This window comes from Artemia sp. Qi Xiang Cuo, chromosome 9, assembly GCF_049724085.1.
Source record: "Artemia sp. Qi Xiang Cuo chromosome 9, ASM4972408v1, whole genome shotgun sequence".
NCBI classification, from domain to species: domain Eukaryota; kingdom Metazoa; phylum Arthropoda; class Branchiopoda; order Anostraca; family Artemiidae; genus Artemia; species Artemia sp. Qi Xiang Cuo.
In genome coordinates this window covers 71,336,766-71,361,086 of record NC_142802.1, presented here as the reverse complement: position 1 = coordinate 71,361,086, position 24,321 = coordinate 71,336,766, and the positions used below count along the sequence as shown (strand labels likewise).

Here is a 24,321-nt window from a genome sequence, read left to right as displayed (position 1 = left end):
TGATTTTGTGTTTAAATTGTCTCTTCTAAAATACTTTTTTTTGATGATTTTAATTTTTAAAGACAGGACAATTTATTTTACATCTATTGTTTTTCTTTCTAGTTATATTTGTGCAGGTCCTGGTAATAATGACAGCAGCAGTGTTTTTTGGATGTGCTATGCTGGCATTTGGGCCTCCTTTGGCCCTTTTTCTGTTTACTGTTGCTGATGATGCTGTCAAGATCATTCTTCTGATCGCTAGGTATTTATAGTATTTCATACTGTATAAACATTAAGCATATTCACGTCCATCAATGCAAATAGACCTCACGTGTAGGGCAAGGGTTCTTTGAACTGATATTTGAGAGGGATATTTTGCTATCTCCCTTTTCTCTTTTTGCAGGTGAGACTGCTACAGGTATTATTCAGAATTTTTATTTAAACTTATTTCTCTGATTTGACATACTACCAAAGTAAGGTTACACCTGAATATATGTAAATTCTATTTATTAAAATTTGAATTGCAGTTGAATGTTTGAATGCGTATATTAATGATTTAATTTTAGTTAGCTTTCTTATTTATTGGGTAATGCTAAATCAGGTTCAGGTTCTTTTATTTACAAACTAAATACAACTACAATATGGGTATGTCCGGCTGAGAGTCTAGCTCGTATTACCAGGCAACCGATAACAAATAAAAACAACAAAAACATAATATATAGCTGCATTTGTACATAATCACACTCTTTTGTAAATAGACAAAAAAGAAAGAAAAATGTATGACTTACCAAGCATCACCCCAAGCCAGCAGCCAAAATGGAGAACAAAACTGAAACAAAACACCAAAAATAGTGAAGTGAAGCCGTGGGGAAACCCTACCAATAGAATGTGCCAGCGGGAAGACCATAACTGAATAAAAAAAAAGAAAAAGAAAAAAAATGGAATTAAAATTAAAATGATCAAAGGGTTAGTGAAAGAGTTTTTAAATGACCCCGCAGTGTACCAACAGAAAGACCAATATTAAGACCCGATCTATGCACATTCCAAAGTTTGGTTATTCAGTGCCTGAGTGAGAACCTTGATCTCTCAAAAAACCAACAAAGAGAAAAATCTCTAAAAAAAAAAAACAAACAAACGAGACTGTGTTTGTTTGTAATTGGACAGTGGAGATTAACTTAATTGGATAACTATTACAAAATAAAATATCCCTCAAGTATAATACTTGATAATACAAGTATAATACAAGTATTATACTTGAGGGATATTTTATTTTGTAATAGTTATCCAATTAAGTTCATTGATAAAATAATTGAAAATAGACGGGCCAAACATAGTAGTAGGGTTATTGAGGTTTCTCAGTCTTTAGATTTAGTTGTATCAAAAAGCTTCATTTCATTACCATATGTACCTGGGTTGGGGGAGAAACTTTCACACGGGTTTTACGTAAATTTGGTATTGATACATGTTTCCAATCGCTGAGGCCAATGGGTAGTTTTTTTAGTTCTGGTAAGGATTTAACTCGGGGAAATTTAGTAAGTGGGGTGTATAAAATTCCGTGTTCTTGTGGGAAGTTCTATATTGGTAGGACTCACCAACAATTTGTTGAAAGGTTTATTGAACACCGAAAATCAATAGAAAAAACCCTACAATTAAGCAAGCCTCCAGAAACTTTCGTTTCAGCTTTAGCAGATCATATTTGGCTTCAAACAGATCATTTTGTAAAATTTGATGAAGACTTGTCTATTTCTAATGATAAGGGGTACACACAATGGGCCATGGAAGCCATAGAAATTAAAAAACATATATTTGCTAAACTTTCCATAAATAGGGACACGGGTAATTTAAATATTGACCCAATTTATGATAACCTTCTAAAGAGTGAATCAATTGTCAATAAGGGAGTAAAGATTTTAAATAATCACCAGGGGACTATTTTACCTGTTAGACCAAAATGATTTGCTTCAGTAATAGCTAACAAAAGGATTATTTCGCAACTGAATAATTAAAGTAATTTACAGTTTTTTTATTTTTCCTCAGTTACTCTGGTGTCCTCACTGAAGTAACTCTATTTTAGTATCTTTTCCCTACGTGGATTAGTTTGCGCCGATTGTACATTTTTGGTGTTTTTTTTTGGTGGTGGGTTTATTGGTTTTTAGGTTTATCTTGTTTTTTTTGTGTCTTTCGTGGTGAAGACGCCTTGTTGGTATACAAGCGAAATATCCGCGTTGTTTTGTTTCTGTTGTTTTCCTTTTCTCTCCACTGGCCACAGTCTCGTTTGTTTGTTTTTTTTTTTAGATATTTTTCTCTTTTTTTGTTTTTTGTAATGGCTGGCCGGTTAGGCGTAATATATTTCATTGATCTCTCAGTGTACGCTCGGGGTTCAACATACATGGAAGATCCCCTCGTTCCATAATCGTGCTCACATTGGTTAAATAGATCCATAGCATAGAAAATTTTCGGTAGAATTTTAGCAAAATACTTAACACAAAACATCAATCCATGAAAAGATAATAATAATTCCACTGGTAATATATTAAGGAAAGAATATATTCTTTTATTTGGTGATTTTGATGGTAGGGATATTGGGGAGGGGATGAAAGTTTTCAGGATACGCAGTGCTTTATTTTGCTGCCTTTGAAGTGGTTTTATATGAGTTTTAAATGTATTCAGAAAAATCAGGGGACAATAATTCAGATTAGAATGGACTAGGGCAAAATATACCAATATCATTGCATGAAAAGGTAGAATAAATTTCAAATGCCACAATATTCCAACATTCCTTCCCAACTTCATCCGCAATATAGCAATGTGTTCCTTCCAACTCATATTCTGATCAAATAGCACACCTAAATATCTCATAGTAGATACACATTCTAAATAAGTATATTCATCAATGGGTAGTCTACTAAGCTCAGGTAAAGACTGGTCAGTACGAGAGAAAATCATGAACTTGGTTTTTGACATATTAACAGATAATTTATTTGCACTAAACGAAGTTTCTATCCTCCCGAAAGCTGCCAACATATTCTTCTCAAGCGACATTTCATCAGCACCGCTCACTGGGCAGGTCGTATTATCAGCGAATAGGACATTTAGCCCGAGATCTTCCATCGCCCTGTTGATATCGTTTATATAAATAAGAAAGAGTAGAGGTCCAAGTATGGACCCTTGAGGAACGCCGACTTGACCAGTGATACCACATGGTGAAGAGGTAACACTTCCACCATCCATAAACTGACTTCCATGACCCAGTTAAATATGAGTCAATCAGAGAATTTGAAGGTCCACGTATACCATAATTTTCCAGTTTACGAAGCAAAATTGCATGACAAATAGTATCGAAAATCAGTATTGTTTTGTTTAATTTTTTAAATCTCTCAAACAAACTTGATTATCCTGTCTCAGTTTGACACAGGAAAGACTTACCAATGACAATGATAATTACCCTATTAAATTTTTTAACCCCTAAAGGTATTTTTAGAAATTTCTATTTGAACATCTTTCTCTGGTGTAACATATTACCTAAACAAGGTTGCACATGAATTTAGATGAATTTAATAATTAAAATTTGGATTACAGTTGTATGTTGTTTACAGTTAAAGTGTATTTTATTGTTTAAAGTGTTTAATTGATTAATTTTCAATGAACTTTAGGATTTTCTCTGAGACAAAATTGGATTTCCTGTGTCTGTCTCCTATACACTTTAAAAATGACTCTATGTTATAGAATTTGTTAATTACAAAAGGCACTAGTCATAGGCAGCGTAATCGCGCTGCCTAAGTAAAGAACGATGTTGGCACAATGCATTATTTATTATTTATTTATTTGTTTTTTTTTGTGGACCAGGGCACTTCGTATCGAAAGAGTTGTCTTAGAAACTTCGAAAAGGGCTCATTCGTTTGGAAATTAGAGTGGCTTGTGCCCTTTTTAATAGTCGAAAGTGATTGGTGCAACTAACACCCCTTCCACGCACACTATTTCCCCAAACACATCCAATCAAAATTTTGAGATAGTCATTTTGTTCAGCGTAGTTGATTTCCAGATAGAAATTATGTTTTTGAGAAGGACACTCCCCCAAAGCCCTCAGGGCAAGGGTTGTAAGTTATGCCCTGGGGGCATATAAGGTTTTTATATAAAGCGTTGTCGTAGAAAATTCAAAAAGGGCTTATTCGATTTGAAATTCAAAGGGCTAGTGCCCTTTCTAATAGTCGACGGTTGGAGGGCAACTAACCCCGTCTCACTCCCACCTTTTCCCCAAACACTTCCAATCAAAATTTTTAGATAACCATTTTGTTCAAAGTAGTTGAAAGGTCCGGAAATTATATCTTTGAGGATGACAATACCCCCCTCAGCCCACAGGCTAAGGGTTGTAAGTTATGCCCTGGGGACATATAAGGTTTTTATTGAAAGGTTTGTTGTAGAAACTTGAAAAAGGGCTCATTCGATTAGAAATTCAAAGGGCTAGTGCCCTTTTTAATAGTCAAAAGTGATTTGATGGCAACTAATCCCCTCTCACGCCCACCTTTTCCCCAATCAAAATTTTTAGATAGCCATTTTGTTCAACGTAGTAAAAAATTTTAGAAATTAGGTCTTTGAGGATGATAACTCAAAACGAGGAGAAATTAACATGAGTAGGGCTCAAAACCCCTATGCCTTCCCAAGGTCAGAACATAATTTGCACTTTACTGAAAAAAATACAAATGAATGTGCATTGTCAGTTTAATATAATATACTGATATTTAGTAATCAAAATGTTAATATTATTTGATTTATTAAAGTTATAAAAGTAAAAACATTTATATTTTTTCAGTGAAGTACAAATTTTGTTCTGGCCTTGGGAAGGCATAGGGGTTTTGAGCCCTACTCATGTTAATTTCTGCTCGTTTTGAGTTTGACTCGGGTTATTTATTGTAATTTCTGTTTGTTTTGGGTTTCATTTATTAATCTATGCTGATTTGTGGTAGTTTCACGCTTGGTAGATTATTTGATTTTATTTTTGCTCATTTTTGGTTTAATGGAGTTCTTTACTTTTCTTTGAAAAACTTAATTTGGGGAAGAAGTTTTTTCAATTAACCCTTTAAATGAGCTATTAAACAAGTCTATGGTGTTCCAGCTCCCTGCTAGCAGCAAAGAAAAAAAGGGGACACATCAGTTTTTTCAATGCAAAAAAGTGATATTCCTTGTTGTTCAAGCCAAGGGACTGTAAGTGTCCCATATAGATTTTTCGTCTATGCGATTCTAATGGTCTACTTTTTGTTTTGGTCTGGCGCCATATTTAGGGGTTTAGGCTGTTTTTTGGTTACTATGGGTTGTGGTTTGTCCTTTACTAGGTAGCTGCAACCATGACTACTCAGATTGGTTACCACACCCAACAATAGTGAGTCCAATCCTAGCTACTCATTTTGCTTTTGCCAGTTTGACTTAGTGCGCAAATTAATATAATTTTTAAGGGAGATGGTTCTTGCAAAACTTGGGGTTGGCGAAAAAGACAAACCTCCCTATTCACCAACGTAAGTTATCTTCTCTGCAGAATATGCCCAAAAACAAAAGAGCATTGGTTTTCAAAAACTTCACCAAAATGAACAAAGAAAAGTGGTCTACTGTTGCTGGGTAGAATCTTCAAAGATTAGGTGTACATATTAACATATAAAAGTGTCGGTCATACTGCAAAAGTATGGACCTAAGTCCAAAACAGTCAGTAATTGAAAATATTACCTGTTTTAGTTCATTTTTTTGGCTTGTTTCACATCTCATGACGTCTGCAATCTGGCTTATTGTCAAAGCGTCCACGTCTGATCCTGCAGCCTACCTCTCAATTGGTGTGATAATATCCGTGCTGCTTCAGGTAAGCAATCCGAAGCATTAAAACCATTGAATTTAAATTTAATGATTTAAATGAAACTTATTCTCTTTTTTTATTATATTTTTTGAAAAACAGTACCTGAGAGATAGAATCAAGCCCTGTTATTGTTGACACTTTCTTAACCAGCCACATCCACACAACTTGAAGCTGTTTTGTTCTGTCCTCTCAGGCACTTTCCAGTTCCAATGCAAAATATGGACTGAGGAAGCTAGAAGGCTTTAGGAAAAAGAATTTGCCACCTAGATTCTGAAAATACCGTAACCTGGAGGTTATTTCCAGTAGTATTCTGTTATGGAATTTCAAGTATTAATGACAGTGAAAGCATGAAATCTGATTGTTTGAATTGGTAAAGGGAAAACCTACACAACCACAAGGCCGTACCCATGATTTTCTTTTTTTTGGGAGGGGGGGTGAGCTTTTGCTGAAAAATTTTTTTGGGGGAGAGGGTACACAAAAAACTCAAGAAACGCATTTTTGTTACGTTTTTACAAGTCAGATAAGCATTTCGGGGGGGGGGTCAAACCCCCTAATCTCCCCCCTGGGTAATGCCTTGCACAACCATACATATCTTAAAAGATTAGGATAACTAAAAGAAATAGGAATTAATTAAAATTTAATTAAGGAATTCTATTTTAATTAGAACAACCTCCATATGCAGCTGTGGAGTTTTTGGTGGTAGGTGGAATCATGGGTGAAAAATCATTAAAATAAAATAAGAATATATGACACTAAATAGCTTAAACAATTTTTGCTTTCCTATGAAGGAGTAGTTGTCTTAACGAATCAGCAGACTGTTAATATGTGAATTTTTATAGATAAAACTTTTAAATTTCGCTATCCCTGCTTATTCATTTTCATGGCTTGACGTGGCAACACTGACGAAAATATGGTAATGCTTTAGAAACTTAAGAGGTTTTGAAACTATCTCAACTATCAAACTATCTTGAACCAAAGGACGAAATAAATAAGAGTTCCAAATAGGGTTAGGTCCTTTTATTAGACAGTGTAACAAATATATACAAAACCTCTAGATATTTCGATGAATAGTCAGTCATCATTGTCAGTACAGTTACTAAAGCGTAAATATAGAGTTACTAAAGATAAATTCAGCAGCTATAAATTCAGAAACATATAATTTTTAATCATAGGCAGCGCTAGCGCTGCCTAAGTAAAGAACGTTGTGGGCACAATGTGTTTTTTCTCCACCCGGGCACTTCGTATCGAAGGAGTTGTCGTAGAAACTTCGAAAAGGTATCATTCCATTGGAAATTGGAGTGGCTAGTGCCCTTTTTAATAGTCGAAAGTGATTGGAGGGTAACTAGCCCCCCCCCCCACGCCCATCCTTCCCCGAAATACCACCACACAAAGATTGGTGAGAGCCATTTTGTTCAGCGTAGTTGATTTCCAGGTAGAAAATATGTTTTTTAGGAGGACACTCCCCCACAACCCTCAGAGCAAGGTTTTTAAGTTATGCCCTGGGGGCATAGAGGTTTTTATAGAAGGCGTTGTCGTAGAAACTTCCAAACAAGCTCATTCGATTGGAAATTCAAAGAGCTAGTGCCCTTTTTAATAGTCAGAAGTGATTGGAGGGCAAATAGCCCCCCCCCCCTATGCCCGTCATTCCCCCAAATACATCCAATCATAATTTTGAGACAGCCATTTTGTTCAGCGTAGTTGATTTCCAGATAGAAAATATGTTTTTGAGGAGGACACTCCCCCACAACCCTCAGGGCAAGGGTTTTAAGTTATGCCCTGGGGGCATATACGGTTTTTATAGAAGGCGTTGTCGTAGAAACTTCAAAACAGGCTCATTCGATTGGAAATTCAAAGGGCTAGTACGCTTTTTAATAGTCTAAAATGATTGGAGGGGACCTAGACCCCCCCCCCCAACGCCCATCATTCCCCCAAACACAACCAATCAAAATTTTGAGATAGCCATTTTGTTCAGCGTAGTTGATTTCCAGATAGAAAATATGTTATTAAGGAGGAAAATCCCCCCCAACCCTCAGGGCAAGGGTTGTAAGTTATGTCCTGGGGGCATATAAGGTTTTTGTAGAAGGCGTTGCCGCAGAAACTTCAAAAAAGGCCCATTCGAATGGAAATTCAAAAGGCCAATGCCCTTCTTAATAGTCGAAAGTGATTGGAGGGCAATTAACCCCCCTGTCCCCCCCACAACCATCATTCCCCCAAACACATCCAATCAAAATTTTGAGATAGCCATTTTGTTCAGCGTAGTTTTTTTCCAGATAGAAAATATGTTTTTGAGGAGGACACTCCCCCACAACCCTCAGGGCAAGGGTTTTAAGTTATGGTCTGCGGGCATATAAGGTTTTTATAGAAGGCGTTGTCGTAGAAACTTCAAAACAGGCTCATTCGATTGGAAATCAAAGGGCTAGTACCATTTTTAATAGTCGAAAGTGATTGGAGGGCAACTAAACTAGCCCCCCCACGCCCGTCATTCCCCCGAACACATTCAATCAAAATTTTGAGATAGCCAGTTTGTTCAACGTAGTTTTAAGTTCTGGAAATTAGGTCTTTGAGAAAAACAACCTCTTTACAGCCCTCAGGACAAGGGTTACAAGTTATGCCCTGGGGGAATATAAAGTTTTTATAGAACATGTTGTCGTAGAAAGTTCAAAAAGGGCTCATTTGATTAGAAATTGAAATGGCTTGTGCCCTTTTTGTGCCCTGTCGAAAGTAATTGGAAGGCAACTAACACTCCTTCCGCGCCCACCATTTCCCCAAACACATCCAATCAAAATTTTGAAATAGCCATTTTGTTCCACCCAGTTTAAGTTCAGGAAATCATACCTTTGAGCAGGACACTCCCCCCACAGTCTTCAGAGCAAGGAGTTATAAGTTATGCCCAGGGGGCATTTAAGTTTTTATTGAAATCTTTGTCGTAGAAACTTGAAAAAGGGCTCATTCAATTGGAAATTCAAAGGTCCAGTGCCCTTTTTAATAGTCGAAAGTGATTTGAGGGTAACTAGCCCCCTTCTCTCGCCCACCTTTTCACCAAACACATCCAATCAAAATTTTTAGAAATCCATTTTGTTCAACTTAGTCGAAAGTTCTGGAAATTAGGCGGTTTAGGATAAAAACCCCATCAGAGCTTTCAGTGCAAGAGTTGTAATTTGTGACCTGAAGGCATATAAGGTTTATATGGAAAGTTGTTGTAGAAAGGTTTATATGAAAAGGGGCTCATTTGATTGGAAATTGAAATTGCCCTTTCTAATAGTCGAAAGTAAGTGGAGAGTAATTAACCCCCCTCTCACGCCCTCCATTTACCCAAACATATTCAATCAAAGTTTAGAGATAGCCATTTTGTTCAACGTAGTTGAAAGTTCTGGAAATTATGTATTTAAGGATGACAAACCCCCCAGAGTCCCCAGGGCAAAGGTTGTAAGTTATGCCCAGGGGGCATATAAGGTTTGTAATGATAGAGTTATCGTAAAAACTTCAAAAGGGGCTCATTCAGTTGGAAATTGAGAGGGGTAGTGCCCTTTTTAATAGTTGAAAGTGATTGGACGGTAACTAACCCCTCTCTCAAGCCCACCATTCCCCCAAACACATTCAATCCAAATTTTCAGATGGCCATTTTGTTCAACGTAGTAGAAAGTTCTGGAAATTAGGTCTGTGAGGATGACAAACCCCCCACCCAGCCCTCAGGGCGAGGGTCGTAAGTTATCCCTTAGGGGGCATATAAGGTTTTTATTGAAAGTGTTGTCGTAGAAACTTCAAAGGGCTCATTTGATTGGAAATTGTAAGGGCTAGTGCCTTTTCTAATAGTTGAAAGTGATTGGAGAAAGGCTAACGCCCCTCTTACGCCCACCATTTTCCCATACACATCCAATCAAAGTTTTGAGATAGCCATTTTGTGTAGCGTAGTTGAAAGTTCCGGAAACTAGGTTTTAGAGGATGACAACCACCCTCACAGCCCTTGGGGTAAGAGTCGTAATTTACGCCCTGAGGCTATATAAGGTGTTTATAGGAATTGTTGTCATAGAAACTCGAAAAAGGCTCGTTCGATTGGAATTCGAATTGCTTAATGTCCTTTTTAATAGTCGAAAGTAATTGGAAGGCTTTACATTTAGTAAAGTAAAGATCATAGTAAAGATCAATATGGATATAATGTATTATTTTGTTTTTGTTGTTGTTGTTTAGACCAGGGCACTTTGTATCGAAGGAGTTCTCATAGGTACTTCGAAAAGGGCTCATTCGATTGAAAATAGAAAGGGCTGATGCTTTTTTATAGTCGAAAGTGACTGGAGGGAAACTAATCCCCCTAACAACCCCACCCTCTCATTTGCCATTATTTTTAAAGAATAAAATCTTCCATATGATTAAATCTAAAAGCACTGTGTTAATTCTAAATCCCAAAAAAGCATCTAAGCAGTATACCAAAAAAGACAGAGGGTCATATGTTAAGACTTTTGAGGCTGCTTCTGCACTTAAAATTTAACCATATCAAAATAGCGTAAGTTTATCCAAGCTATCAAAGATAGTAAACAGATTTTTTTGCGAATGGTATCAAGTTTTCCATTTCAGGTCAACTAGAGGATGTATGAAACTAAATTAAACACTACTATTTGTGTCCAGATTTTTAAAAGGGTGTATCTTGTTAAAAATTGCTGAAAATATTTCCCCAGCATACAAATAGCAGGCCAAACTATAAAGTCTTAAAGTATTATTTTCTTTTTCCTGAAAAGACTATGTCAATATAAAACGAACAGAAATTAATTTAAAAAACTTTTTCCCCAAAATAAGTTTTTCAAAGAAAAGTAAAGAACTCCATTAAACAAAAAATGAGCAAAAATAAAATCAAATGATCTACCAAGCGTGAAACTACCATAAATCAGCATCGATAAAGAAATGAAACCCAAAACGAATTAAATTTAAACTCAAATAATTCATAAACTTTTCTAATATAACTTGAAATCTAATTTAGGCAGAACCACTAATATAATGCTGAAGCCGCTTGGGGTCAAGTTAAAACAGAAGATGCATATGAAGAAGGGTAAAAAGAGTATTTTTCACTCCTAAAGACAGAGAAAAAGAGAAACAAGGATAAATTTCAAATTGAAATCCTTCAACAAAAAAAGAACATGGCCTATATTGGACCAGAAACATGACACTAAGGAAACCCATTGAGGGTATATGCACATAATGACCCAAAGATGGCAGCATAATAGCTTTAAAAAAAATTAAGTTGTTTTAAAAGTAAAACATTGAGAATTGGGACAATTCTTCTGTAAATGGAGAGTGTTGTGGTAAAGTCTTTCTAATTAAGTCAATTTGAAATTTATTAAAAATATATTAAGACGCAAATACAAAGTTTCGAAATACCACTTCTTTATTAAGATAAGGAACATATCCCGCCAAGTTTCTGCTTAACGGGAAATTGAGAAATCACCACTTCCTAGCTATTGCGTGGGTTGGGTCCAGGAAGATGTGGTTGATAAAAATGTATAAAAGATACATTTTATGGGAAGGGGCAGACCGATACTAACTTTATGCCGGACTGACCTCTGGTCTGTTGTTTTTAGAAATACCTTGGAATCTTCTCGGATCATTGTAAGTGTCTAAGTATCCTATTATATATTATTGTAGTTTTCCGAGACTTGTGGTCTACTTGGGACAGCCAGTCCCAGTAGAAAATATATATCTGGTATTATTATATGTTAATTGAATAAAAGTATTGTATTATAGCCAACCTCTCTACAATCTACCTTTAGCCCCTAAACATACCCAGCTGGTACGCCCCATTAGTCCGGTCATAGCCTAAGGCACACTACCAAAGTTTAATTACCTTAGGGCCATAGTTTATCTCCCCTACAAAGGGAAAAATAAAGGCATCTACGACTACACCACTTAAATACCATAAGAACCACGTTACCACAGTGCTAAAAAAAACAAAAACGGAGCTACCGATCCACATACGATACCGTTGATGAGCAATATTGTATCGAGTATCGGGTACCACTATATCTGGTCTGGAGTAACTTAGCTGTTATATTCCTTGCAAAGTATTCTTAAATTAAAAAGTAGCTTAATTTGTTGAAAATGCTTGAGGTGAAAACTGAACCATTATGAGATATTATAAGATATAGTGCTGAAGGGTATGTAATATTTTCCCCCCTTCCTTTTCTTTGGCAGTACGATTTTGACTAAATATTAAAGAGTTTTGTCCGAGAAACGATTATTTATGGCTACCCTAGTAATTATTATCATGCGTAATTGCAGAGCTCGAAGTTCAGGATCCCGTTATAGAGCTTCAAGTTACAGGTCTAGTGCCCTTTTTAACTATCAAAAGAGATCGCGCCACAGCAAAGTGCTGATATCTGACATTTTATACGGTAAAACAGCAACAATGGTCTAAACAAACTCAAAATGTTATCGAGCAAAAGTTGTGAGAACCATCGAGAGGGAACTTACACAGGCTGTCAGTCGCTAAGGTATACTATTCTGCGGTAGGACATTCGTCACTAAACATGTGTGTAGTCTCTAAGAAATAGACGGATTATCCGATAAAATAAAGCGCTTATAGAGCATTTCATTGTTTACAACATTTAATATATGGAGGACAGTCAATTCTTTTACGTGGGGGGAGTTGGTACGTAAGGCTTCAAAAAGCGTCTTTAGGCGAACATTTTGTAACTTTCCATGATAAGATCTTCACATGAATTGATTGAATATTTAGATGAGTACGAATTTCACCACTGACCTCCATTCTTTCGAAAGAATATATATATATATATATATATATATATATATATATATATATATATATATATATATATATATATATATATATATATATATATATATATATATATATATATATATATATATATTGTGTGTGTGTATATTTATGGACGGATATAGGATGAAGCATGTAGTGTGGGTGTTGAGAATGTGAAAGCTGCCCTAGCATTGCTATACGATAGTTTGCTATAACGATAGTTTTTTGGCCGAAATTCAATTTTTGTAAAATAGGACGAAATAAACCCTTTTTTCGAAGCATTTTATTGCCGAGTAAAACGTCAGCGTAAAGGATAAGGGCTGAGAGGGCAGTAGCCCTTCATATTTGAATAACCCTGGATATGTTTAAATGAATAGGAAAACTTTCGGCCTAAAGGTGGGGACTTGAGGGGGGGGGGGGCTCCCAAGATATTTATAACAGAATGTCCTCAAGACCAACACAGTAGTAGATAAAGAAAACATCTATGAATGAAATCGTCAACTGAAATAAAAAAAGGTATAATTTCTGTTTAATATCGCTTTAGGTTTAATAACACTCTTTACTTTAATTTGCCAAAAATCGTTTACTTTTATAAAACAGAAAGAATCAAACAAAAAAGATGCCGAGTGAACTGTACTTACACTTCACTCGGTGCTTACAATTATGTAAACATAATTTGCACTTTACTGAAAAAATACAAATGTTTTTACTTTTATAACTTTGATAAATCAAATAGTGTTAAGATTTTGATTACTAAATATCAGTAAAAGTATATTAAACTAACAATGCACATTCACTTGTATTTTTTTCAGTAAAGTGCAAATTATGTTCTGGCCTTGGGAAGGCATAGGAGTTTTGAGCCCAACTTATGTTAATTTCTGCTCGTTTTGAGTTTGACTCGGTTATTTATTCTAATTTCTGCTCGTTTTGTGTTTCATTTATTTATCGATGCCGATTTATGGTAGTTTCACGCTTGATAGATTATTTGATTTTATTTTTGCTTTTTATTTGTTTAATGGAGTTCTTTACTTTTCTTTGAAAAACTTATTTTGTGGAAAAAGTTTTTTAAATTAATTAGACGAAAAGAAGATAGTACTACCTTTATTACAAATTCAACGCAAGGTTAAAGAAGTCAATAGAGTTAATGAACTTTTTAAGTCAATGGACCAGAAACTTGCTGTGACTCGGAAGTTATTGTTTTTTTCGGTATAAATATAGTTTTTTTTAGTTTTAATGCTTTAGTAACCGTACTGATGATGATGACTAACTATGTCATCAAAATATCTAGAACTTTTGTATTTAATTTTTTCACTGTCTAATAAAAGGACATAGTTTGTAATTATTATTTTGTAACAAAGGTTTGTAATTAGAATCATTTTGTTGTTAGGAAGAATAGAAGATATGCTCCGCATTTATTACTATTTTGTTTCAGTATATATAGTTTGTTTTAATTTTCATACGTTAGTTTCTCTACTTATGATGATGGCAGCCTATGCCATCGAAAGATCTAAAGCTTTTGTATGTTTTTGTTTCACTGTCTAATAAAAGGACCTATCCCTGTTTGGAACTCTTATTTGTTTCGTCAAAGAAGGCAGTGTGGTCTTGAAAAATACCAACGTCATATACCAAAGGAAAATCTTGGGAAATCAGAGTTTTCAGTTATGAATAGACCTTAATATGAAAAGGCCTAAGATGGGTTCAGGGAAAATGTTTTTTCCCTGAAATTGTTTTTTAAAAAAATGTTTTTCATATCTTTTTGGCACTGTAATAACAGCTCCTGTTTGTGTGTCAAATTGGGACTTGATCACTTGTCAACAAATTGCTGTTGATGCTTTCTTCTCTGGAATAGTCTAGTTGCTAAATTATGCTTGACAAGTGTCAATTCAGCTTTGTCAATTCGGGTAGGGGGTGGGATTACAAGCGCGCATTATAGGCAATAGTATTTTTGCAGCAAAAAAAAAAACAACTAAATTTAATCCATCTGTGGCAAAATTCTCTATAACAGCAAGATGCTTGTTGCTCAAAGCTTTATTTTTTAGTTGAAAAGATCAAACTGTAAAAAGAAATAAAAATCGTATTTCCCTATATGATACTCATCTCTCTAGATTAACAATTTTGAAGGTATTGAAAAGGTTAGCTTCACAAATGTTCCTGAAACGAAAAATAGAAGACGTCATTATCTTGTCAAAAGTGTGTCAGTGTTTTAAGTTGTAATTTCATAATACCTTAAAAAAACAAATCTAAAAAATCTGAAAATCCCTGAGCCCCCCCCCCTATCCCATTTTCCCCACACCTATTTTGAATTCCAATTAGTACACTAAAAGAAATTTTGTCAATACCCTTTTAAGGGGTGATTCTATGGTAGGCCTAATTCTAGGTAATTCTATGTGGCTCTGGTATCTGGCGTTGGGTGTTATCTGAATTTTTTGATACATTATTTAGAAGGTTTTGACTGTGAGATTTCTTTTTCTTCCTTGCGATGTTGTGGTGATGTCAAAGGTAGTAAAATGGGCATTTATTTGTCTGACTCCATAACGTTTGGAGCGCTAATATTTTGTGGTTTGTAGAAGAACCAGCTCAAAGCACTAAATGTCCAAGTCGCTTATTTCTTAGTTTCTTTATCAAAGAGTATTAGACCAAAATCGTCTTGAAATAGTGCACAAAGTAAACCCTTATGCACTTGTCCAACATCTTTATTATTTGTACCAATAACACCAACAGTAGGCTGTGCTACTGTTGATTAACCTCAACGGTACCATTATTGAATTGTTGCTGTACAATAGTCATGATGTTGTGCTTGTCAGTAACCTCAGTGGATTTTATAGCACAATCTGCCAGTGGTTCTACTTCTGAGTAACCTCAGTGTGTTATGCACGAGTTGAACTCAATAATCCTCTTGATATTTAGTTACCACAGTACACTTTTAATGGCACCTTCGTGAAAGAATTCGAGTTCAAACCGTTTTGTCTCAACGTCTGGGCTAACTTCCAAAGCTTTTAGTATCACCAAATCGAAAGATCGAGAAGCCTCATCGGTAGAAATCAAGCATCGCATCGTTTTCATTTAATTCTTTTAGTTCCGAAAAACTTGAAAAACCCTATCGTAAGTCTGGATGTCCCTGAACTTTCCCAGTTCTTCCATTTTCAATTAATTTGTCTGCAAATTCTAACTAGTAGGTAAATGTAGTTAGTACCCCTAAATAAGAAGTGGGCAGTTCTATGGTAGGCCGTCTCAATATACGGCCTACGGTGTTGTGTGTGGTTCAGTAGAGCTCACGCTTTGGTAGAGAAAGGCTTTTATGAAGTAACTCAGTCAAGCAGTTCATGGTAAGGAATTGTAAGTTAGGAGTAAGTCGCAATGATAGTAACCGAAATACCAAAAGAATGAATTATAGCAAGAATATATACTGCAAAAGAATTGGTTTCTTTTTATGGACATTCCAATTTCCAAATATGTAAAACTCGCTAAGTTTAATTTTACTTATTGATAATCATATGCTGGAAAAATTTTCTGAAAAGGGGTGGGGGAGAAACACGTCCAAGACGAGGAGTTAGTCCATGATGCATGTTTGTTGTGTTGCTTCTGCAACATCTCTGCTGGTAATATTATTTATTGTAAGAAAGTGGTAAGGGTCTAACCTCTGCGGCTTTTGCGTAAAGTGCTGATATCTGGCCTGATTAATGAATATGTGTTACATTTGAAAATATGCATATGAAAATCTGCATTTAATTCTAGCCTTTTGCCAAAAAGAATGGATTTTGCTTGTCCTTGAACTAGATCCAATAGTGTGAGTTGAAATAGATTTGTATAGTCTATGTCACATATGATAACTTGATGCTTTTCAGCCAGCCTTTCGTTTCTTAGATCGTTGCTTCTGCTTTTGAGTGGAAAGCTTCGTTCAAGCAATCAGCCAGTAGTTTCAAATTGAAGTTGGATTAAAATCTTGAGATACTCAAGATGTGCGATGGTTCCCTGGCTTCATTTCCATTTCCTTTTTTTTTTTTTTATAATTTATAGGAAAGTTTAAAAACAAAAAAAAGGAGATTTTTCCCCCGGGTATGGAAGTGCTGCCATCTGCTTCCACAGGCTATTTCCGTTTGTGATTCTGTGATTTGGGATTGAGGTAGGGGTACAACTTCATGTGTGTTTCCTAAACCTTAATTGCTCTCTCAGTTTTAGGGGAATGGGGAGTTTTCCCTTGCTCCTTTCTTTGTAGTGATATTAGAATGCTAGTCTATGGCAAGAAAGTAAATTTTTAAAGTAACAGTTCTCCATAATAAATAGAACGAGTAGGCCTACATTTATTGAACACACTTTTCGTTTTACTCCTTAAAGAGTTGGTGAATGTATAAATGAAATTTGTTCAAGAGATACACTGTTTCAATTTTGAGAGGCTGACACAACGCTTTGTTGCGTTTTTTAGTTGAAAAAATGTATTGCGACTCTGCTAAAAAATGGGCTAAAATTCGTTTGGGGTGGAGGGCTGGGGCATCTGAAGAAAATTAGCATAATTTTAGAAATATCGCTTAAGCGCTTTTGAGGGAAGCTGTCCAAAGAAATTAAATTGTATGAGAACCTCGCCCATGTTTGAGAAAGCATTATCGACAAAATACGAAATGTCTTATCTTTCCGGTGAAGGAAGGTCACGCGTGCGTACTTATATTTGTTCCTCCAAGGGTGATCATATCAATCTTGTAGTTGTAGACTATTGATAGAGGGGTTCATTTCAATGAGAATTTTAATTTAGTGTCTTTTTTAAGCAACAAACTAAATAGCGTTAGAAAACAAAATGTTTTCTAACATTTTGACACGTGAAACAGCAAATTTGGCAAAACATTACCGAGCGAAAATTCCGAAAACTGTTGAAAGTGGGTTTGTTTAGCCTCCCAGTCTCAAAACCCATGCTGATGAGGATTTTAAGGAGGGCCGTCCCCTCACCACTCCTTAACCCACTGTTTTTTAAGGGTCAGGTTTAACTTTCTCTTATAAAAGAACAAGATCTTTTCGAATGAAAGCAGAAAGTGCCATTAAAACTTAAATGATCAGAAATTACTCCATATATATAATGGGGAATGCCCCTCCTTAACAGCTCGCACTTTGCTATAAAACTTTACAGTTGTATGATGAAAGCAGTTATGAATGCAATAAATGCAGTTAATGGGCATGTGTTTTTATTATCGTTATTATTGTTATTATTCTATTATTGTTATTATTATTATTGTTATTATTGATTGTCTTTTCAGGTATTTAACCTGAAAATTTAATTTTTAAAGCAAATGTACATTTTTAAGCTCTTTCATGTTAAAGGAATTGTGAAAAACATATTTTGCCATATTCTAATTGCCCTAATGCTTGGGTACTCGTTTTTGTGGGGTTGGGGAAAAAAGGCAAATTTATTGCAAGCCCCTTTGTATTTTGTATAATATCTTTTGACTATTTCTTTTCGGCCAACCATCTAGGGCTAAACCTAAAGCAGGTCGTCCCCGTCTGGGGTGGGAGGACGTCATAAAGAAAGATTTAAAGGAAATGGGAACTTCGTGGGCGGGTGTAAAAAGGGAGGCTTTGAATAGATTGGGGTGGAGGAGGAGCGTGCGTAGCTGTGTTGTCCTCAGGCCGCTTGGTGCTGCGGTGAGTTGCTAGTAGTAGTAGGAATAGTAGTAATCTGTTTTATCATATTTCAGGAAACGTTCAGATTTTTATTGTACTTAGTTTTGAAGAGAGCTGAAAAGGGTCTGAAAAAGTTGACTGAAGATGAGAATCATGTTCTTCTTGAAAACAAAAATGTTCTTGCATATGGTGAGTAATCTTAACTATTGGTTTTTCTTCCACCAACTTGTTGTAGTGTTGATCTGTCTGACCTCCCTTCAGCGAAAATGAAAACAAAATCCAGTTTCAATTTGCGTGGCAACTTTTATTATGATCTGAAGTAGAAAAGAAAGCAATGAATTGTAATCTGTTATACAGAACAGTTATGAGATTTTTTAACTGCTAATTAGACCTAGATTCTGAAAACGCATGTTTCTATGGTAATTGAAAATGAGTGAAGACAGGTTGATAATCAGAGCTGGAATCCACATAGCCGGGAAAAAATAAAATAAAAAAATAGTAACAAAATAGGATCTTATCAAAACAAACAGACTTACATAAAAGCCGGCTAATAGCATAATGTAAATATAATCTTTAATATAATCATTTTTAAGTTTGTTTAAACGTCTTGTTGCATTTCCCCATAAATTCGCTTTTCCTTTTTAAAATATAGGGGCCCTGATGTGAGGTGATTACTTGGGGAATATTAATTTTGTAGACTTAAGGTGCTTCTGCTTGGTAATGGACAACGACTTATATTTATTAATTTTGAATTTGCTCTATTTTGGACATGATTTTTTGGCTACTGGATGGGATTTACTGTTTTGTCCTAGGTGATTGGATGGATGAATAAGGTCTAGAACTTGTTCAAGTGCCTATTTATCTCAGCTACTAAATTAGGAAGACATTTTTTTTTTTTTTTTTTTTTTTTTTTTTTTTTTTTTTTTTTTTTTATTAACTAAATAATTACCTGTAAAATACTATAAATCTGTTCAATTTGTATTCTTAAAATAATGTCATATAAATATAACAATTTCATAGAATGTCATAATGTTTTTAGGTTAATCCTAAATTGTTTAAATTATTTAATGATTATTATTTAGGTTAATCTTAAAAGTAAAAGTTTATGAAAAAAACAAATACACGGAAACTGCAAGATCCTGTCTATATGACGTTATGCTATATGAAGTCATGATATCATGCTAAAATGTCTGCAGAATTAAAATAATGTCATATAAACGTCATCTTGCAGTTTTCCATAAATCTGTCCTCGTCATAATCGTTTACTTTTAAGTTAAACCTGTGATATTCTTGAATCACCTTTAAATTAAAATGTTTCTCCCTTGACAGCCTTTATGAAACGCAGTCTCAAATTGCTAGGTTGCACTCTTTCTTAGGCTGTTGTTAATGCTGCAGAGACATTTTAGCGTAATGTCATGACTTCATATAGCATAACGTCATATAGACATGATCTTGCAGTTTCCGTGTATTTGTTTTTTTCATAAACTTTTACTTTTAAGATTGACCTAAATAATCATAACCTAGTCAGATTTAATTGACAATTTTGTCGCAGTAAACAGTTTTTGTTTTCAAAATTTGGGTAACTATGGCTTGTGGTTTCCTATTTGCTAGACTATTCATCTTTTACTGCGGGATTTCTTTTACTCGTCTTAAATATGGATGAATACAGGGTGAAATCTGCTCTTTACATTTTTTGTATCAACTTCCAAATTTAGTTTAGAATACTTATAGCCCCCATTATACCAACTAAGACGTGCCTTTATTGACGAAATGATCCTTTATTTTTTAATCTTCTTTTTAGTTGCCGGCCTGGGGTATGGACTCGTTAGTGATCCTTTCCGTATAGTCAATCTTTTAGCCGCTTCTACCGGACCTGGAACTGTCGTCCTTTATTAGCCATTATACCAATTAAGACCTGCCTTTAGGAACAAAATTATCTTTTATTTTTAATCCTCTTTTAGTTGCTGGCCTGGGGTATGGACTTGTTAGTTGTGCTTTCAGTTTAGTCAATCTCTTTTGGCAGATTTCACCGGACCTGGAACTGTTGGCCTTTATTGGCCAACAGTTTCATTAACAATTAAGACCTGCCCTTAGGAACAAAATGACCTCTTATTTTTAATCCTTTTTTTTTAGTCGCTGGCCTGGGGTATGGACTTGTTAGTGGTGCTTTCAGTTTAGTAAATCTTTTGGCAGATTCTACCGGACCTGGAACTGTTGGCCTTCATAACGAGGCAAAAGACTTCTTCATAGTGTCGTCAGCATTTACCTTGGCCTTTATATTACTGCATACTGGATGGAGTGTGCTATTTTTTCGTTTTCTGGATACTAGGAATTATCTGGGTGTTGCCTATGTTGTATTGTCACATTTAGCGGTTTCACTTGTGGTAAGCTTTATATCTATTGGGCAGTTACAATTCAATTGGAAGAATAATATACTTTAAGGTGCATGAAAGACAGAAGAAGGCCAAAAATTAGAATATACACCTAAAAGAAACAAGGAAAACACATAAAAATGGGAAAAATCTATATATAACAAAGAAAAAAAAATAGTATTGGATAACTTTAAAGATTGTTAGTCTTTACCAATTCAGTAACATACCTCTTATGCTACTGAATTGAAGAATCTTATTTACATCAGAAATTAAATTTACCCACTCCTCACCCCCCCCCCCCCGCCCTAATGTGCAAATATTTACCGTGAATTGGTATATATAGGGGCGGGGGTGAAATTCACTTTCAACAAAAATTATTATTCTATTTGGAAAGAGCATAATTTTTGGAAACTATTTGGAAACAGTCATTACAGTCAGAAAACGAAAAAAAAAATCTGTCACTAAATCGGTAAGGTTTTATGGGACTAAATTGTACGTAAGCACGATTGCAATCAAAGAAAATCAAACAGAAGCTCAAGGGAGAGAGGGAGAGAGATAGAGTGAGAGAGAGAGAGAGAGAGAGAGAGAGAGAGAGATAGAGAGAGAGAGAGAGAGAGAAAGACAGAGAGAGAAAGAGAGAGAGAGAGAGAGAGAGAGAGAGAGAGAGCGAGAGAGAGAGAAAGAGAGCGAAAAGAAAAAAGAGAGAAAAGCAAATCTTAAAGGTAGAACTCTGTACAAATGCAGCTCGAAACGTCATGCCAATGAACAACAATGAGGGGAATCTCAACGATGAAGAAACAAACGGAACTACGGCCAATAGAAAGAAAAAATAAAAACTTAAATGGCGCTGATATATGGCCTGTATGAAAACAAGGCGTCTTCAACGCTGACAAAACAAAGATAAAAACTAAAATAATATGTAAACAAATAAAATTCAATACCAAGAAATAAAAACAACTGATATCAAAATCTACAATTGTCGCAACTGATCATTTAGGTCACAGAAGCTAATTGAGTTACTTCGGTGAGAATACTAAAGCAACTGACGTACTAATAAAGCTTAATCAATAAAATTGGAAGATGTATTAGTATAAAATTAGCTGTCAATGTTAAATTTTGAAAAAAGGTGAAATGAAATAAATCTAAAAAAGTAATTTCATTTCTGTTTTTCTTTTTATTTATTAATTGAAAGACAATGCATTTCAAGAAGTTTCTTAAATGGCCCATAAGTAAGCATAATACATTATGGCCTTACTGATTATGTTATCAGACGACAGGCAAGATGACATAGGATACTATGGTATATTGGAATTATTTATGTTTAAAGTTAGGATTACTATCTTGTATGTTTTATAGTTGATTGAAGTTGAAATCTAATCAGGAAAGGAAATAGCTTGCTTAAAATCGGGGAATGAATTAAAATCGAGTGGTAACAGGTTTACTCCATTTGAGTATTTTTCAGGGTAGTCTTCAGGGTGTCTAGTTTAAGAAAGTTATTTTCAAATTTGGAATCTGCAAGATTGTTATTCTTCATATTGGAGTGTAACTGCTTAAAAAATAGTTATGACGTTCATAGGCTTCTGGATCAAAATTTGAAACGAATAAGAACAGTTCGATATGATATTGGAGAGTTTAGAACTGGATAAATGGAATAATCTTGGGAGTATTTGGTGGAAGACCAGAACATATTTTGCGCTTTACTGACAACGAATTACGTTTTAAGTGTTTTCACTTTTTATATTTCATAAATAAAAAATGTATCAAATCTTTAAGGAATAAATATCAATATTTGTGAATGAACTGAAAATCTACGGTTATTATTTTTTTTTTCAGTAAAGCGGAAATTATGTTCTGGCCTTGAGAAGGCACGAGGATTATAAGCCCTACTCATGTTAATTTTCGCTCGTTTTTGAGTTTGACTCGGCTATTTATTTTAATTTCTGTTCGTTTTGAGTTTCATTTACTCATTAATAGTGATTTGTGGTAGTTTTACTCTTGGAAGATTATTTGACTCTATTTCTGCTCGTTTTTGGCTTAATGGATCTCTTTACTTTTCTTTGACAAAACTTGGTTCGTGGAAAAAGTTTTTTAAATTAATTTCTGTATGTTTTTTATTGACATATTCTCTTTCATATTTTTACATTTTTGCATCTTTTCGGGTTTTTTTCTATAAGAATTCATAGTCTGGGTTTCTAATTGTATGTCGGAGAAACTTTTTCAACAATTTTTAATCCTGATACAAACAGTATTTTTCAATTTAAATTTATAGCTTCTGAAGTTGACCTGAAAAATAAAACTTAATATTGTTCCCGAGAGATTCTACCTAAGCTCTTTGACAACCTAGATACACCTACACTCTTTTTATTTATTTAAATTCGAAGAGTAGAAGTAGTAAAAGTAGTAGCCCCAAAAGTTTCAACTTCATACCCCCAGTCCTTATCGATATATTGCTGAGGTTTCTTATTGGCAACCATAAGCACAGTGCCTTTTGATTTATTTTTAAGCAACATTTAGTTTTAAAGCATAATGGTCCAATTACATAATTGTGGGGGGTGGACATGCCCAATATCCCTAAAGACATTGTTGCTTGACCGTTCTACTATGGTGAACAAAATGGCTGTCTCAAAATTCTGACTGGGTGTGTTTGGAATATGACTAGGCTTCAGAAAAGGGATGCTTGCCCTCCAATCTCTTTTTACTCTTAAAAAGGGCACCAGAACTTTAAATTTTGTATCGAATTAGCGCCTTTAAAAGTTTCAATGATATTTATGGCTATTGTCGAGTGGCGTTTTCTATGATATTGCTTATATGCCCTTTTGAAAACCTGTATGCATACAGATTTTCGTTCAATTGAAACCCCTCCTAAACGTTCCCTAAAAGTGTCAACCTATTGCCCTTAGCATCATTAGTTATAGTAACTGTAGTGGTAGGCCTAGTATTAAAAGCATACACATAGTAGCTGCTGGCTAGTTTAAAATCCTAACTTGATAATATAAATTGTTCTTCAGATATTGCTTTGTCACCTTTTTGAAAGCCCATATGCTCATAGTTTATTTTGGTTTACTTAACTATCCGCCTAAATATTCCTCAAAAGCTTCACCTTAATACCCTTAGCTTGCGCAGTAGCAATAGTTTTAGCAATATTAGTAGAAATATGCATATAGGACCTTTGGCTTCTTCAGCATCCCCTTCAACACACGCTGAAAGTTTCAGCTTAATATCATCAACCGTTCCTGAAGCATTTCTTATGCATCCGACCGTGCCCCGATAACCCCCATGCCTTCTGAAGACTAGAACATAATTTGCACTTTACTGAAAAAAAAAACCATGGATTGTCGGTTTAATTGACATATACTGATATTTATTCCTTAAATTTTTGAAAATTTTTTATTTATCAAAGTAAAAAGAGCGAAAACATTTAAAACACATTATTTTTACAGTAAAGCGCAAATTATGTTCTGGTCTTGAGAAGGCATGGAGGTTATCACCTTACTCATGTTAATTTTTGCTCGTTTTGAGTTTAAATCGCCTATTTATTGTTATCTCTGTTCGTCTTGAGTTTCATTTACTTATTAATAGTGATTTGTGGTAGTTTTACGCTTGGAAGATTATTGGACTCTATTTCTGCTTATTTTTGGCTTAATGGAACTCTTTACTTTTCTTTAAAGACTTGCTTTGTAATTTTTTTTTAAATTAATCCAGTGACAGAAGAACCGTGATTGTAGCAAGTAATAGTTTTAAGGAAAAAACAACTGTTG

At 34.9% G+C, this 24,321-nt stretch overlaps 1 protein-coding gene across 2 annotated transcripts in view; it reads left to right on the top strand.

The window, feature by feature from the left end:
* The window catches only part of aph-1 (gamma-secretase subunit Aph-1), a 44,873-nt gene that overhangs the window by 14,499 nt on the left and 6,053 nt on the right, over window positions 1-24,321 (top strand). For both annotated transcript variants that reach the window (XM_089094854.1, XM_089094855.1), the window contains exons 2-5: window positions 103-241; window positions 5,704-5,824; window positions 18,266-18,380; window positions 20,325-20,575. In XM_089094854.1, coding sequence (XP_088950980.1) covers window positions 129-241; window positions 5,704-5,824; window positions 18,266-18,380; window positions 20,325-20,575 — 600 coding nt within the window. In that variant the 5' untranslated portion in view covers window positions 103-128. The remainder of the gene's footprint in view (window positions 1-102; window positions 242-5,703; window positions 5,825-18,265; window positions 18,381-20,324; window positions 20,576-24,321) is intronic.